The following is a 15,592-nucleotide window of genomic DNA, read 5'->3' as shown; positions in this document are numbered from 1 at the left end:
TGGCTGGAGGGGCTGGGAGGCAGCCTCAGTCTGAGCAGAAGGTGGGGTGGTGGGGGCGGTGGTTGGACTGTTGTGTGAGGAAGAGCAGGAGGGTCAGTCTGGCTTTGACACAGAATGCATGAGTAATAATACAAGCCTGCACTTGCAGCTCTCTGAAGGTGCTTTGCAGACGTGATCTGTGATCTTTTTTTTTTTTCCGGAGCAATGAGGGTTAAGTGACTTGCCCAGGGTCACACAGCTAGTAAGTGTCAAGTGTCTGAGGCTGGATTTCAACTCCTGAATCCAGGACCAATGCTCAATCCACTGCGTCACCTAGCTGCCCCCCTGCAGATGTGATCTTACCAGAACCTACAACGGCCCTGGGAAGGAGGTGATTTTATTACCCCCACTTTATAGATGAAAAAACTGAGGCTGAGAGAGGTGGGTCATATAACTAATAAGCGTCTGAGGCCAGATTTGAACCCAGACCTTCCTGACTCCAGGTCCTGTACCCTCTCCATTACACTACCTGGATGCCAATGAAGATATTGTTTATAACAAAGTATTATTACATCATAATGTTATAATTCATAAGGTGTAATAAGCCTGGAAAGGTAGGTGTGGCTATGTTTTCAGGGGGTGATGGAACACTGGAGTTTGCTTGAGGGTGCAGTGCTGGTGTGGGTGGCATGGTCAGACTTTTGCTTTAGGGAAACCACTATGGAAGCTGCGGAGAAGATGGATTGGAAAGGGGAGATGATGCAGAATCTGCCTCAATAATCCAGGTGGGAGGGAACGGGCCAGGGCCAGGGCCAGGTGCAGACAATTAGAGAAAGGAAGAGGCGCAAGTGAAAGGACTTGGCAACTGAGGGCGGGTGAGGGAGGAGAAGGGTCCAGAATGCCTTGGAAGCTTTGAACAGGGCTGACTGGAAGGATGGCTGTTCCTTCCACAGAAATGAGAGTGCCGGGAAGGGGAGGACAAGTTCTATGGGGACAGGCTGGGCGGGAGGTGGCACATCCAGATGTCTAATGGGCAGGTAGATAGTGATGGAGGGCCAGAGCACTAGGGTTGTGAGGGAATCTCAGGCTGGATCTAGAGATCTGGGAATACCTGGAAGCGAGAGGGCAATGCAACCCACGGAAGCTGATGACAGTGCCAAGCAAAACAACAGAGGGGGAACACAGAGGGAGCCCAGGACAGAGGCGGGGGAGATGCCTTCATTCACAGGGTCGAACGTGGCAGAGGAGCCAGCAAAGGATACAAGCGGAAATCAAGTGTGCAAGGGCAGAGGCACAAGAACCCAGGAGGGAGGCAGCCATCCCTGGGGCCACCAGGCAGTTGGAGGTTGGGAGGAGAGGAAGTGGAAGTGATGCCTGTGGACAACTTCGTTTATTTTTTTTGAGTCTGCCCGTGAAAGGGGGAATGAAGGTCATGAGCTTGAGTGGAGAAAGGGATTTTTTTTTTAAGGACGGTGGAAACTTGGGGCACACTTGTAGCAGAGGATGGGCAGGTCAAGAGGGGATTATTTAAGTCTGGGGCGTAGCGAGGGGTGACTGCCAGAAGATGGGCCCACGTCAGAGGGCTGGTCTTGCTGAGAAGGGTGACTGCTTCGTCAGAGGCTGTAGCAAAGCAGGTGAATGTGGGAGAAGGGCTAGGGGGTGGTGAGATCTAGAAAGGGGGAGAAGAAGGGGCCTGTGGTGAACAGGGTGAGAAGAGGAGGCTCAGAGCAGCCGCTGTGGGAATCAGGGAAGAGCACAAGCTGGTTGAGAGGAGAGAGCCCAGCGGAGAGCAGAGTGGCTTTTACTGAGCCCTTCCGGGGTCCCACCATGAACAAAGCCTAGGGAGGCACATCCTGGGGAGCCCACTCCAGGGGCAAACCTGGGCACAGCGAGAGGAGGGGATACACCAGTGAGTGAGCCAGGGGCAAAGAATCCCATGGAGAGCAGTGCACAGTGTTGTTGGAAGTGAAACAGGATCCTGGGGCCCTGACCACATTATGGGTCATCAAGGCCGGTATCCTCTTGTTCAGAGAGGGTAGGTGTGTGACCTGCCCAAGGTCAGACGGGGGAGCCTGACTTCTCTGAAGGCAAAGGCTCGGCGTTGGTCTTCTGGAAGCAGCAGGACTTGGGGGGACCGGGAAGGCCACTGGAAGAGCTGACAGGCCCCTTTGGGCGAAAGGTCACCCTCTGGTTTCTAACCCAGAGCAGACCGGCCACCTTCTTTATCTGCCTCGGCTCCCACAGACTCTCAGGGCCATGGGCAGAAAGGAAGGGCCCCTAGACAGGCCAAGACTGGCCTCCAGGGAGTGTCCAAGGACCTTCAAGGCTGTGGGGGGAGCCCGTTCCCCTTCCCTTCCTCCCTCCTCCAGCCGCTCACCGGTCCTCATCTCCGGCTCTGTGGCCTCCTCACCCCCCACCACACCTACTCTGAAGTGCCGCCACATGGGCCTCGGTGGCCTTCCTCTCAGGCTCCATTTCTCAGCCAGGAGTGTTCTCGCTGCTGTGCTCAGGACTCCCCCTCCTCATCTCAGCCCCTGCTCACAGGGGCGCCTTTCCTCTCTTGGTCACCTCCAGTGTACGCTGTCTGTCCTGCCTTGTCTCTCCCAGCAGGCTGGGCGCTGCTGGGGAGTGGGGGCCATCTTGGACTTTCTTTGGATCCCAGGTCCTTAGAACAACGCCTGGCGCACAGTACGCCTCCAAGCCTCCTCACTGCTCTTCCTGGAGCCAGTTCCTGTCCCCTTTTCTCTCTCCCTGCCTTTGCTGCCCACCTAATGCACAGACAGGTCTGGCCAAGTCACAGGTCCCCCCCTTGCCAAGAGGATCCGATCCAGCCTTGGCCTGGCATTCAAGCCCTTCATGAGCTCGTCCCATTCCACGGCTCTCCCCCTTCCCCTCTCATAGCCCGGCTCCCTACACCTGGGTCAGATCCTGGCCCTGCTGGACCAGAGAGGAGCAGGCAAGGGGTCTGTTGTCAGAACGACAAGCGGAGGTGGCTCAGACGGCGCCAAGGGTCCGTCAGAACCTGGCCGCTGGGAGACTGCCCACTCCCCTCCCTGGCATGGTAGCTCCTTGAGGAGTTCATTAGAATTGTGTCACCAAGTACATATGCCTGAGTGGACAGTGACGGGCGATGACCCCTGACCCGGGGACCGGGAGACAGTCCCCATCAAACTCCCACAGTGAGACCCTTTTAACACGCACAGTGAACTCAGCGCATGGAGAGTTGGAGCTCATTAAAACTGCCGACTCCGTGAGCACGCCATTAACCTTGCTGCTCCAAACCCGAGCCTCGCCATCTCCTCTTCTCCCTGCTCTAATTAGCGCCCCAAGCTAGCCCCTCCCACCCCCAGCACCCTCTCCTCCAGAGATGGGGCGGGAGCGGCCACTGACCCTCTCAATGGGTGAGGTGGCCCTGCTGGACCTGGGGGGACAAGGAGATGTGGGCAGGACCAGATCCTAGGCAGGATGCTTGGAGGACCCCATTAATGGGCATTGTGGTCCCAGGTTCCTAACCCCCAGATGGGAGCACCAACCGGGGCCAGTGGCTGAGCCTAATGAGGCAGCCATTAGCGGCATCGCATGGGAGGGGGGTGGGAGCAGGGGAAGCGGTGGGCACAGGGCAGGCTGGGGACATTAAGAGAAGCTATGCCTCAGACGCCACAGCGGGGAAGGCAGGGGAGTACCCTGCCCAGGACCCGTCTCCTGCTAGAGATGCCAGGAGAAGGGGTGGTATGGGCCTCCATGTTATGCCTGATGACCCATGTAGGCTGGTGTGGATGAGGAAGGAAGGAGGCAGGCTGAAGGGTATCAGCCTGATGACGGAAGAACCAGAAGGAGCCCCAGCGAGCACCACGTCTGAGAGGCACCTGTCCGAGGAGCCCACGAGTGGCTGTCCTGTTGCTGCCCTGGCCCTCTGGGGTGAGGACGTACGTCACTGTCCCCAGAAGCAGCCCACTTTGCCCTGGCCCACTCTCAGGGTGAGGAGCTCTGTCCCCTTCTCGAGAGGAGGCAGGATGAGGCCTGAGAAGAGGCGTCCGCTTATCTAGCCCTGGGACTGGCGACCCCGAGAGCAGTTTCATCTGCATGAAGCCGATTTCAGAGACAATGTGATGGAAGAGGAGAGAAGGCGGAAGGAGGGAGTGAGGGTGAACCTTGGGAGGCTCTGGCTGTGAAGTCAAAATACTGGATTAAAAAAACCATTTCAGTGTTTGCTAATGAGCCAGGTCCCGTGTTGGGCTTCTGGGGTAGAAAGACAACAGGAGACGAGCCACTGCTGCCCTCTGGAGCAAGGACTCAGGCCCCTCTTCTTGTGTTTGGGGGCAGCAGGGGAAGAGCCAGGACAGAACAAGAAACTGAAGATGAGCAAGGGAAGGACCAAAATGGGGTCAGGGGGAGAGATAAGGCTTCTGGAGTAGACTGGGGCAGGGGTGCAGGTGGGGGAGGTCAAAGGCACAAGAAGAGATGTGGGCCTTGGCAAGGAGAAGGGAGACAGGGGTTGAAGTGGGGAGGAGGGGAAAAGAGAGAGCTTACAATGAATAGGGGGCAAATATAGTACCTACTATGTGCCAGAGCTTTATAACTGTGATCTCATTTGATCCTCAAAACCAGTAGAGTGGGTGCTATTTTACAGTTGAGGAAACCGAGGCAGACAAGAAATGTGAAACAGAGAGAGACACTGAATAATAGACAATTATGATTAGGTTAAGGAATTTTGGAGTTCTTGTGAGATCGGTGACCATGCTGGGTGGAAATGAGGTAGAGTGGAGGAGTAATTTATGGGAACTGAGTAGACTGAGAAACAGGGAAGGTTAGGGTGCTGGAGGGAGTATCCGCATGCATGGGGAGGGCAGAGGTTGTTGGCGTGCCCAGTGCCTGGGCCTTCACCGCTGCTGGTTCCCATACAGGATTGGCTGGTGTCCTCTGAACACCATGAGCCTCTGAGCTGTGTGTCCCCACACCTGGGCCGTCTCCCTCCTCCCCTTTGCCTCAGAGGGGAGCAGCTGGGGGAGACACTTCACTGGAATTTGGGCTGGGGCGATTTGAGTTCAAGCCCTGCCTTTGATGCTTACTGTGTGTACCACTAAACAGGTCAGCTGATGGCTAAGTGCCTCAGTTTCCTTGCCTGTAAAGTGGGGATAGTGGCGCCTACACCCAGGGCTGTTGTGGGCATGATGGCAGATGGGGCAAATCTCAAAGGTCCCTGTGGATGGTGGAGCCCCATTCAGATGCCACATCATGGGGTCAGGGAGGGGAAGGTGGGAGGAGAATCTATCACATCCTCCCTCACACTATACAGAGGTGACTCCAATGGTGTCTCTTCCCAGACCTTTACCTTACCAGCTATTGAATGGGCCTCTGCCCTAGGGTGAAACTGGAGGCCTGGGCTGGGAAAGTCTTAGCCCAAGGGCCATGGGGTGGATAGAATGAGGCTGGAATAGGACACTGATGCTGGAAAGCTGACCTGCTCTTTTTGAGGATCAGTCAGTTTTCCACCCAGTTTAGTCCTGGTCTTTATTAACTTTTAATTGTTAGAATACCCCAGGAGTCACAGTGGACTAGCTAGGTGGCACAGCAGATAGAATGCCGGGCCTGGAGTCAGGAAGACCTGAGCTCAAATATGGCTTCAGACACTCACTAGCTGTGTGACCCTGCGCAAGTCACTTCACCCTGTTTGCCTCAGTTTCCTCATTTGTCAAATGAGCTGGGGAAGGAAATGGCAAAGCACTCCAGTCTCTTTGCCATGGAAATCCCAAATGGGGCCATGAAGGGTTGGACAGGACTGAAAACAACTAAACAATAACATATTGGACCACAAGCCTAACACAGAATTCTTCCCCCGTCTCTGCCATTCTTGGCCTTGGGTAAAGAGATGCATCAGTGCTGATCAGGGCAAACACATTCCCACTGTTGGGACAGGTAGGAAAACACAGGTGGGTGCTTGGTAAGGGGGCAGAGTCCCACAGTTTGGTGGGCACAGCGACTTGGAGTCAGGAAGACCTGTTCCAAGGCAGCCTCACTTAGCAGTTGTAGGACCTTTGACCTTTTTCAGCCTCAATTTGCTTATCTACAAAATGGGGATAACGTCTGTTTCTACCCCATGCTGCCTCTACTGTAGCTACCTCCCCACCTACGGATGCAGTGTCCTCTGCCCCTGGGTATCCTGGCACTGATGGGGAGTTTCACTGTAAGCTGCCCATGTCCAGCATCCCCTCACCCTGTGGAACTCCCTGGGGACAGAGACTGTCTTGCTTTGCTTATCACAGAACCTGGCATACAGCAAGTGCCTAAGGAATGTTTGACTGCGGCAGCTAGGTGGCGCAGTGGAGACTGCAAAGCCCCACTCAGAAGCTTGCTAGCTGTGAACCACTGGGCAAGTGCCTTAGCCTGGTTCAGCCTCAGTTTCCTTAAATGTAAAATGGAGGAGCAGAATAGCATCCTTCTTTCCTTCATTCTTTTCTATTTTCCTCCTTCTTTCCCTTTCTTCTTCTTCCCCTCCTTTCATTCCTTCCCCTCCTTCCTTCCTTCCTTCCTTCCTTCCTTCCTTCCTTCCTTCCTTCCTTCCTTCCTTCCTTCCTTCCTTCCTTCCTCCCTCCCTCCTTTCCTTCCCTCCTTTCCCTCTCTCCTTCCCTCCCTCCTTCCTTCCTTCCTTCCTTCCTCCCTCCCTCCCTCCTTTCCTTCCCTCCTTTACCTCTCTCCTTCCCTCCCTCCCTCCTTCCTTCCTCCCTCCCTCCCTCCTTTCCTTCCCTCCTTTACCTCTCCTTCCCTCCCTCCCTCCCTCCCTCCCTCCCTCCCTCCCTCCTTCCTTCCTCCCTTCCTTCCTTCCTTCCTCCCTCCCTCCCTTCCTTCCCTCCCTCCCTTACCTCTCTCCTTCCCTCCCTCCCTCCCTCCTTCCTTTCTTCCTTCCCACTTACAGTCCTGACCCCACCCACATAGCAAGGTCCATCTCGAATGTCACCCACCACAAAACCTTGTCAAATGGTGACAGCTCACAACTGACCCTATTGTCCCCTGATGCTCCTGACCTTGGACCTGTGTACCTGGGAGGGCCTTGGATATTGATATTCCAGCACCCTTCCACGGGAATCTCATCTCATGCTCCCCTAGGACAAAGGCCCTGCTTTTGCCCCCACGGGAGAGTGGAGAGGGCTCAGGGCATGGCCTGTGTGTGGTCAAGGACACGAGGCCCTGGATTTCAGGGCAAACGCGACGGAGTCCCTGAGCCCCCCACCAAGTGCAGCTGCCCCCACCCCCTCCACATCTGAGGACCACGTTCTCGTGCCGCCACCGCCGTCAATAATGCAGCCAGAGTCATCGCTCAGAAGGACCCTACTAATTAAAAGCTGGTGAGGTTTAAATAATTCATCTCCTTAACTCGTATCGATCGCAGAGTTTAGTGGCCAGAGCCTTGAAACAATATTAAACAGCTCCCTTCAGGAGCAGGGCTGGCGGCAGTTTCTCCAAGGAGGTCTCCCCCGAGCAGGGATATGAGGAGGTAGCAGCAGCGAGAGGCCTGGGGGGTGTCACCCCGGCTCTCAGAGTGAGCCCCACCCCTGAGCCCCGGCCCAAAGGCCCATGACTCTACAGCCTCGGAAACCTGAGCAAAGTCTGGAGGACCACCAAAGCCCAGGCCCCGTCAGAACAGGCGGCTGGATCTACCCGAGGAAGGTGGCCCCCAAGGTGCAGACACACAAAGAACACCCAATTCACCCAACAGCCCCTCGACAGCAGAGGATGGGGGAGGACAGGAGAGAAGCCAGGGACAGAGGCGGGCAGGGGAGCCGAATGAGGCAGCAGAGACTGACCGATGCCGCTGTGAGGTCGTCCTATGTGCTGAAGGTTGAGACCTTTGTTCATATCTAGCAAGCCGTTCTTGGGCCAGCTGCCCATGGCAAAGCTGTAGGCCTGGAAGAGAGGAAGAGGCTGGTTAGTGATGGCACACCCGCCGTGGGTCCTCCACACCCACTCCCCCCTTCCCTGTCCTGGTCCTCCCCCTCAGCCAGGGGGAGGACAGCCTTGGGGGCGGGCAGGGAGTAGATGGGCCTGTGGCCCAGCTAGTTCCTGAGCCAAGCCTGGCTCTCAGGCTATGCAGGGCCCACATAATTAATAGTAATTAATAGCACATGAGGTGGGTCCTGGAGGGAGGTGATTAGCAATTACAACTCCTAATTAAGTCAATGCCTAATTCCCAGCCCTCCTGCTGTGTACACAGCCCTTTCCCCCTCCCCTCCCCTCCCCTCCCCTTCTCCTCCCAAGCCGAGCAGGTCTGATGCATCCTGGCCACCCCCCACCCCCTACTGAGGGCAAGCCCCATGGCAGGAGGGAGACCCACAGCTGCAGGAGGGCACAGCTGGAAAGAGAGGAGAAAAGAGGGAGGTGGAGCCGAAAGGGGAACACAGCTGGATTCTCCTGGGGGTTTCCCCAGGTGGACCCCAGGAAATCCCAAAGAAAGTTCTGGGGCCTTGGGGGATGGCGGGCTGCTTGGCGGGGGGGGGGGGGGGGGGTGCGGTGCTACAAGCCTCTTTCAGCCTTGGAGGCCAGTGTCTGGGTTCTCAGAGGGCCCCAAAGCCCACAGCTGGCTTCCTGCCCTCACAGGTAAACAGGAGCTAGCTGGTAACTATGCCTGCTGAGCTGACACGTCACGGGTGACAGGCCTGTGAGGTCGTCATAGGGGAGGTCACGGTACAGAAGGAGGGGGAAAGCAGGAGCCCAGGACCCGCTGCTCAGAGGAGGGCTGCCTCTCTGCACTTGTGGTAGGTGATGAAGAGCTGGGCCTTGGAGGGAAGGAATGGCCTCACAGGTGAGGGGGACAGCTTGAGCAAATAGGCAGAGATAGGAAAAACTCTGGGCCAGAGCAAGCCAGGAAGAGTGGAGGGGGCCTCCAAGCAAAGAGCAGAAGGTCAGGGTGTGGACAGACACTGCAGGGCCCTGAATCTCAGGCTGAGGAGGTTCCTGGGCCCAGGACTTGGCTGGGTCTGAGACGGGTTCCCCAGATGGGCAGTACCTCTGTCTCATTCCTTTATTTTTTTTGGGGGGCGGCAGAGTGGGGGAGGGAATAAGCATTTATACCACACCCATCATGTGTCCCTGCACTAAGGAGCTTCTTACAAATATGATCTCATTTGAGCCTCACAACAGCCCTACAAGGCAGCTGCTACTATTATCTCCATTTAACATTTGAAGAAACTGAGGCAGACAGAGAGTAAGTGACTTGCCCAGGGTCACATAACTAGGAAGTGTCTGAACCTGGATTTGAACTCAGGTCTTCCTGGCTCCAAGTTTAGTGTGTTATCCACGGCACTACCAGCTGTGGTCTAAGTGTCTAAGCCTCCTTCTGGGAGATCCCAGAGGCCTTGGCCTAGACCCACCATGTGCAATGTCCTACCGGGCAGGAATCAAGGTCGCCAGTCAGGTCTTTGGACTAAGCAGCCCCTGTGTGCATGTGCGAGTGTGTGTGTGTGTGTGCGCGCGCGAGTGTGTGTATGTGTGTGTGTAGGGGGGGATGTCTCTGCTCCCTGATGAAGGTCAAGTGCACACTTATGCATATTCAAAGCCCACTGCCCATCGATCTGCTGTTAATTGTTTTTCCTGGGGTTGGGGAAGGAAGTGCCAGGGGCATCGATCTGCTCCCCCCAGCCCCCCAGCTCCTCACTCCCTTCTTCCTACACCTCCTAGACCCTCATGGGGGTCTGGGGGAAGGAGGGGCCTCCTCCCCGACCCTCCACCAGGGTCTGCAGGGGGCACTAACCCTGCTCAGCTTTAAGTTGCTGACTAGATCTCCCCCCCCCCAAACCCCCCACCCCGCCACCCCATCAGGAGAGATGCTCTGGTGTTTAATATTTAAAGGGAGCCTTTAATCTTTAAACAGCAAAGTTCGGCTCCTGACTGTTAACTCAGCACTGAGGGGGAGGAGGGGAGGTGAGAGGGTCTTCTCTGGGGCTTCGAGGGTCACTGTGAGCCCTAGGCAGCAGGCACACAGAAGGGCTCCCCGCAGCAGGGGATGGCAGCGATAGCCTTAGTTTGGGCCCCCATCCAGAGAGCAGGTTTTGTGCTCACTTCCCTGAGGGCTGGGGCCACTCCTTTGGGTCCAGCAGAGCAGTGAGATTGGGTGGGTGTGGAGGCTGGCATGGGCCAATGGGGCCCAGAGCTGCTGAAGCACAGGTAGAGTCCTGTCCCTGTCATCTAGCCTGGGGGGGGGGTAAAGGGACCCATCTAGTCTCAGAGGAAGGACTTCAGAGCTCTAGAGGCACAGGCTCCTGCCCAAGGTCGCAGCCTCAGTGCTACTGATGACAAGTCTCAGCAGTCACTACACACTCATGGGCTTCTCTGAGGCTGCCCAGGTATTTGCCCGCTGACCCAGCCAGCAAGTGCTAAGAGGCGGAGCTGGGATCCAAACCCAAGTCTCCCCGATTCCGGCTTCAGAGCTCACTATTCTGCCCACCCCAGCGTCTGGTAGGGGCTGGGGGCCAAGGTGGTCATGACCTCGTGTGGTCCCCAGGAGCCCTGACCGTGGCACGGGCTGGATAACTGGACTCACTGAGCACACAAGGCTGGTTTGAGCCAGGCGAATGTGGCAGGTTCTGGGCCTGCCCCAGTGTGGGATGGGGTCACCTTGCTTGCAGTGTGGGGTGATTGGGCAGCACCCTGGCCCTCGTTCATTTGTCTCAAATGCCAAATTCTTTCCTGTTCCCTCAAATCAGGCCTTGGGAATCCTAACAATGGGTGGGGTCAGAGAGGAGTGGTCTGCCACAGAGAGCTTCCTGGTCAAAGCCTCCCCCTCCCCCCCACTCCCTGATACCCAATGGCCCCATCTCTGAAGCCTTGGCTTAGGTCAAGGGGCCTCAGTAGGCCCTGGCACGGGCAGGCCTGGAGGGTGCAGGACACAAGCTCAGAGATATGGGGAGCTAGAGTTTGGAGGTCAGCCTCCAGCTGGCCAGCCCTGATCAAAGCCCAGCAGGGGAGGGACAAGTGGGGGGCCCCCTTCCCAGCCTTCAAGTACTTTAAAATCACTTACAAAAGCAGGATTAAACGATCAGAAATTCCATTTAATAGGACAAATAAAGAAATAACCATCTACTCTATCAGCCCCGAGAAGGCAAGCTGGGTATTTTTTTTTCCTCTAAAAAGGAAAAAAAGGAAGGAAGGGTGGAAAAAAGAAGGATAATGTGTGTTTACTCAAGCAAAGAAAAAAATATTTAAGTGATGTCGGCGAGAAGATTGCAGTAACTAGTCAAGAATAACATCGTCTACTTTGCTGTCAAATCACACCCGAATTTCAGTAATAGATTCTCGTCTGACACTCAATTCAATTCGAAGGTGATCCTGCTTTATCCCAACACATCAAATATTAAACACGCGTATTAGCAGGTGCCGAGCCCGCTTCCCAGCTTAGCGCTGGGCGGGCGGCGGCGACCACGCACCCAGCCTCTGCTGGCGGCTCTCCTGCCTCTCTGGGGCCTCAATGTTATCTCGACACCTTCATCCCAGGGCTGACAGAGGGACCCTTATCACAGGCGTTTGGGGGGCTGCTGCGGACACGGGGGCTTGGGGCAAAACAACATTAGATGAGGAGTCCCCTTTATTCCCATTATCATCGCTGGATTATCACCAAAGATCCTCCACTCCATGGGGCTCAGCTGGAGGAGAGAGAGGGAGAGAGGGAGGGGGGAGAGACAGAGAGAGAAAGAGAGAGAGAGAGAGAGAGAGAGAGAGAGAGAGAGGGGGGGGGGGGAGGGAGGGAAGGAAGGAGGAAGAAGAAAGGGGGAGGCAGGGCGCGGCGGCCCCCAGCCCAGCTTTCTCGGCTGACGGATGTCTTTCAAGAAGGGCAGTGTAGCTTGTCAGAGCTTGGGTGGAGATGAATGGGCACACATCGGCAGCAGCCCACGGCTGTCACGCTGGGCAGTTTCACATTCCCAGATAAGGCACGGTCACCCAGAGTGTCTGTGACATGGCCGAGGGCTGGGAGCTGCACGGACCCTTGTGTGCCTGGCTGTCCCTGGTGAGTGGTACCAGGACGTGTTTGACTTTTACAAACATTCCTTTCCTTTAGGCCTTTGGTTCCCGGAAGGGTTCAAAATGGCAGGAACAATGATTCATCCAAAGGGCTCTGCATCATTGGGGGGGAGGGGGGCAGGGTGCACCATGGAGAAGGCATCGCATTTGGACTCTGGGACTAGGCTCACTCCCTGTGTGATCTTGAGCAAGCCCCTCCCTCTCTCAGCCTCAGTTTCCCCATGTATCAGCTAAGAGGGCTGGGCTAAATGACTCAGCTCTCATTGAACAGCCAGCCGTTTCCTCACCCCCTCCCTGCCCTGAGCCCCGGGTCCTCGGCCAGAGGGCCCGCTGCCTCTGCTCTACCTCCCGCCAGTCAGAATGGTCCCCAAGCAGAAGGGATGCCTCTATTAAGCGACAAGTGCAGCTTAAGCGTGCCTTACTGTGTGCCCGGGCCCAGGGGCACTGGGGAGATTCTGACAAAGAGATACAAGCCCTCCTCTTTGGGAGTTAACATGCCTAACACAGACAGGGACACAGAACGTGTACCAGGTGAATGCCAGGTAGTTTGGGGGTGGGTGCAATCAGTCCATCAATCAATCAGCACTGATTTATCGCTTCCTGTATGCCTGGCCTTGTGCTAGGTGTTGAGGCACAGAGACAAAACAAACAAAAACTGGCCAGAGCGGCCAAGCCTTCAGCCCAAGTGTACAGGCTGGGCCTGCTGGCGGCCCGGGAGGATTCAGACTAGCAGGCTTGGCACAAACTGTGCAAAAGGCACTGAATGTCAGGGTAAGAGTGTCTGGCCCACAGACACCAAGCAGGAACAGGACAACCTGATGCCAAAGGGGCCCCCTGGGATCTCCTTCCCTGAGGTTCCAGGGCTGGCATTGGTCACAACCATGGTGGGGGCAGGACCTAGCCCACCCTGAGTGTGGGTGCAGGGCCTGACCCAAGAGGAGGCAGGCTGATGCTAGGTGTTGAGAAAGCTTCACCATGCCAGTGTGCCCCAGAGTGGAGGGGGAGGTAGCGGGAGGCAGCAACAGGGTGACTCTCTGCTGGGCACACTGCAAGGGGGACCAATGCCTGCCTGACCACCCTAAGCTGAGCTTGGTGGCTTTTAGGGTCCCTTCTCCTTTGAAATCTTACAACCCGATGATCTGTGTCCTGGCCAAGGTGAGTGGTCAGGAGGAGGGCACTCTGGGACAGTTCAGTTCAAAGGGCCGAAGGTGCCCTCTTGGCCCCCTGCTGGGCCCGCTCAGTCTAGGCCAGCGCCAGCCCCACCCACCTGCCCCCATCTCCTCCCTCATTTCCGTGCCAGGTTACTCATCTGGGGTTTCAGGGGAGTCTGTTTTATGAAGGGAGGTGGGTGGGGCCGGGGGCACCAGAGAAATGGAAAGATGGGGGGGATTCCAACCCCAGCTCTGCCCCTTGCTGCCACTGTGACTCCAAGGTGGGCTACATCCCACCCCTGGGGCCTTCCTTGGAGTCCAGCAGGCCAGAAGTCACAGGCCGGGTACTCTGGCCCCTGCTCCCACCTGCTGGCCAAGGGTGGCTGGGTGCAGCACATCCCCTCCCCTCCCTTGCCTGCCTTGTATCTAGCTTTTGGCTCCCCCCCGCCTCCCTGCCCCCCAGGTCTCAGTTTAATTTCCGTGCCTGGGTTGGGAAGCAGGTGCCCTCCCTCCCTCCCGGGAGCTCCTCGGCCCAAGCCTCTCCCTCCCTGGATGCTGCCCCATTAGTTTAGTGCCCAGCCATCTGCGACGTGGCGGGCAGGCCGGCCCCCAGTGTATCGGGAGCCTTCCATTAGCGCCTTTAATATTCTGACACCTTAGCCCAGCCTGCTATTACATGCAAACACTGATCGCCCTGTGAAATTACATTGCCGGGCCTGCGAAAATGGAATTGTGTATAATCAGGCTGCTCCATGCACTGTCAGTCCCGTCAGGAGCCCGCACCGAGCCGGCTTACCCGGGGCTTAGCAGCTGCTCCAAGTGCATTGGCTCTAAGAGCTGGAGTAGCCCTTGTCGGCAGCTTCCCCACGCGGGGGGGGAGAGGCTGAGGAGCCAGCCCTGCGGAGGCGCTCTCAGGCCAGCCTGCTGGCCCTGCCCTGCCCACACCCGGGACAAAGACGGAGCCCAGAGAAGGGGCAGATGTCCTTGTATAAGACCGAAGAACACAGCCTGGCTGATGGGGGCCCCCACCCTAGGACTGACTGCTCAGAGGTGGGCCTGGGCTGTGGGGGAAGGGGCACAGGACAGCAGGGCTCCTTGATGCCAACATAGGCAGTGGCTCAGCCTCCCCTGTCAAGGGTCACCAAATGGCCTAGGAGCCCAGGGAGGAGGGCAAGGGTCAGGCTATGACCTTAACCTGCTGCCACCCAGGACGCCACCGTGTCAACAGTGCCCTTCCTCCCTACCTGGAACAGTCATCAGCCTGGAGACCACCCCTTCTTAATCCACGCCAGGAACACTCCAGCACCAGACCTCTGGGGGCTACACTTGGGGTCAGCCTGTCCCCTGTTAATCTGCCCAGCTTGGGCCTCCACCTTGAGGGTGAGTAAAACCCACCCAACTCAACTCGGTCGAGTTCGCCCCAGAGGATACCTCACATCCTCTCCAGTGACCCACCCCCAGTATTGTATGGATTGGCCGACCCCCACTTTCCATTTCTAGATCTGAGAACAACAATCCAATTGATGCTACCTTTTCCCCCTAGAAAGTGTCTGCTAACCCACTGCCCTGTGGCCCCCCTGCCTGTCACTGGGATGCCCGGATCCCAGCTCCATCCCCTGGCCCTGTCCTGCCTTGCTCCAATGGAAGGGAAAGTCCCCAAAACAACTGTTTTACCCTCATTCTTGCTTCCCCAGCACCCACCCAGCACAAGGTCTGGCAGAGAGAAGGCAGTGCTTCCTCCCTCCTTCCTCCCTCCCTCCCTCCTTCCTTCCCTCTTTCCTTCCTTCTTTCTTCCTTCCTCCCTCCCTTCCTCCTTCCTTCTTTCCTCCCTCCTTTCTCCCTCCCTCCCTCCTTCCTTCTTTCCTCCCTCCTTTCCTCCTTCCTTCCTTCCTTCCTCCCTCCCTCCCTCCTTCCTTCCCTCTTTCCTTCCTTCTTTCCTCCCTCCTTTCCTCCTTCCTTCCTTCCTTCCTTCCTCCCTCCCTCCATCCACTTCTCTACTTACTCTGCACTGTCCCACCGACCCCTGTCCTGAAGGAAGCCCAAAGCCTGAACACTAAGTCCATGGATGTGCAGGGCCCAGGCCAGGAGGCAGCCTGGAAGCCTGATGATCTCAAGGTGGTCTCAAGCTTGCTAAGAGCTGGGGTCCAGAGACTGGGCTTGAGGGATGGCCACTCATCAGGAAGGTTCCCTGGCCTCTGGCTACTTTGCTGCTAAGCTGGGGTGTCTGTGGTGGGGTGGTGGTAGGTGGGGCCAGAGGTTGCCTAAGGGAGGGGTGAAAGGGCCTGCCCTGTGGCCATCAGCTTTCCCTTGGAGTCATTCTGCAGATGTCTGCAAGGATGTCCTTTGCCCCTTCCGAGTCCTGAGCTGCAGGACCCTGCTTGCACAGAGGTCTGGATGGGCTCTCGGTGGGTGCAATATGGGGGAGGGGTCTGTCATAAAGCCTACAAGAGGGG

The 15,592-nt window shown here is 56.8% G+C and overlaps 1 protein-coding gene across 3 annotated transcripts in view; it reads right to left on the bottom strand.

The window, feature by feature from the left end:
* ERI3 (ERI1 exoribonuclease family member 3) overlaps nucleotides 1-15,592 on the bottom strand; it is a 171,395-nt gene that overhangs the window by 26,534 nt on the left and 129,269 nt on the right. For all 3 annotated transcript variants that reach the window (XM_044001876.1, XM_044001877.1, XM_044001875.1), the window contains exon 7: nucleotides 7,782-7,881. In XM_044001876.1, the coding sequence (XP_043857811.1) occupies nucleotides 7,782-7,881 (100 nt within the window). The remainder of the gene's footprint in view (nucleotides 1-7,781; nucleotides 7,882-15,592) is intronic.

The sequence above is a fragment of the Dromiciops gliroides genome, chromosome 4 (genome assembly GCF_019393635.1).
Source record: "Dromiciops gliroides isolate mDroGli1 chromosome 4, mDroGli1.pri, whole genome shotgun sequence".
Taxonomy (NCBI): domain Eukaryota; kingdom Metazoa; phylum Chordata; class Mammalia; order Microbiotheria; family Microbiotheriidae; genus Dromiciops; species Dromiciops gliroides.
This window is presented reverse-complemented; position numbering and strand designations above follow the sequence as displayed.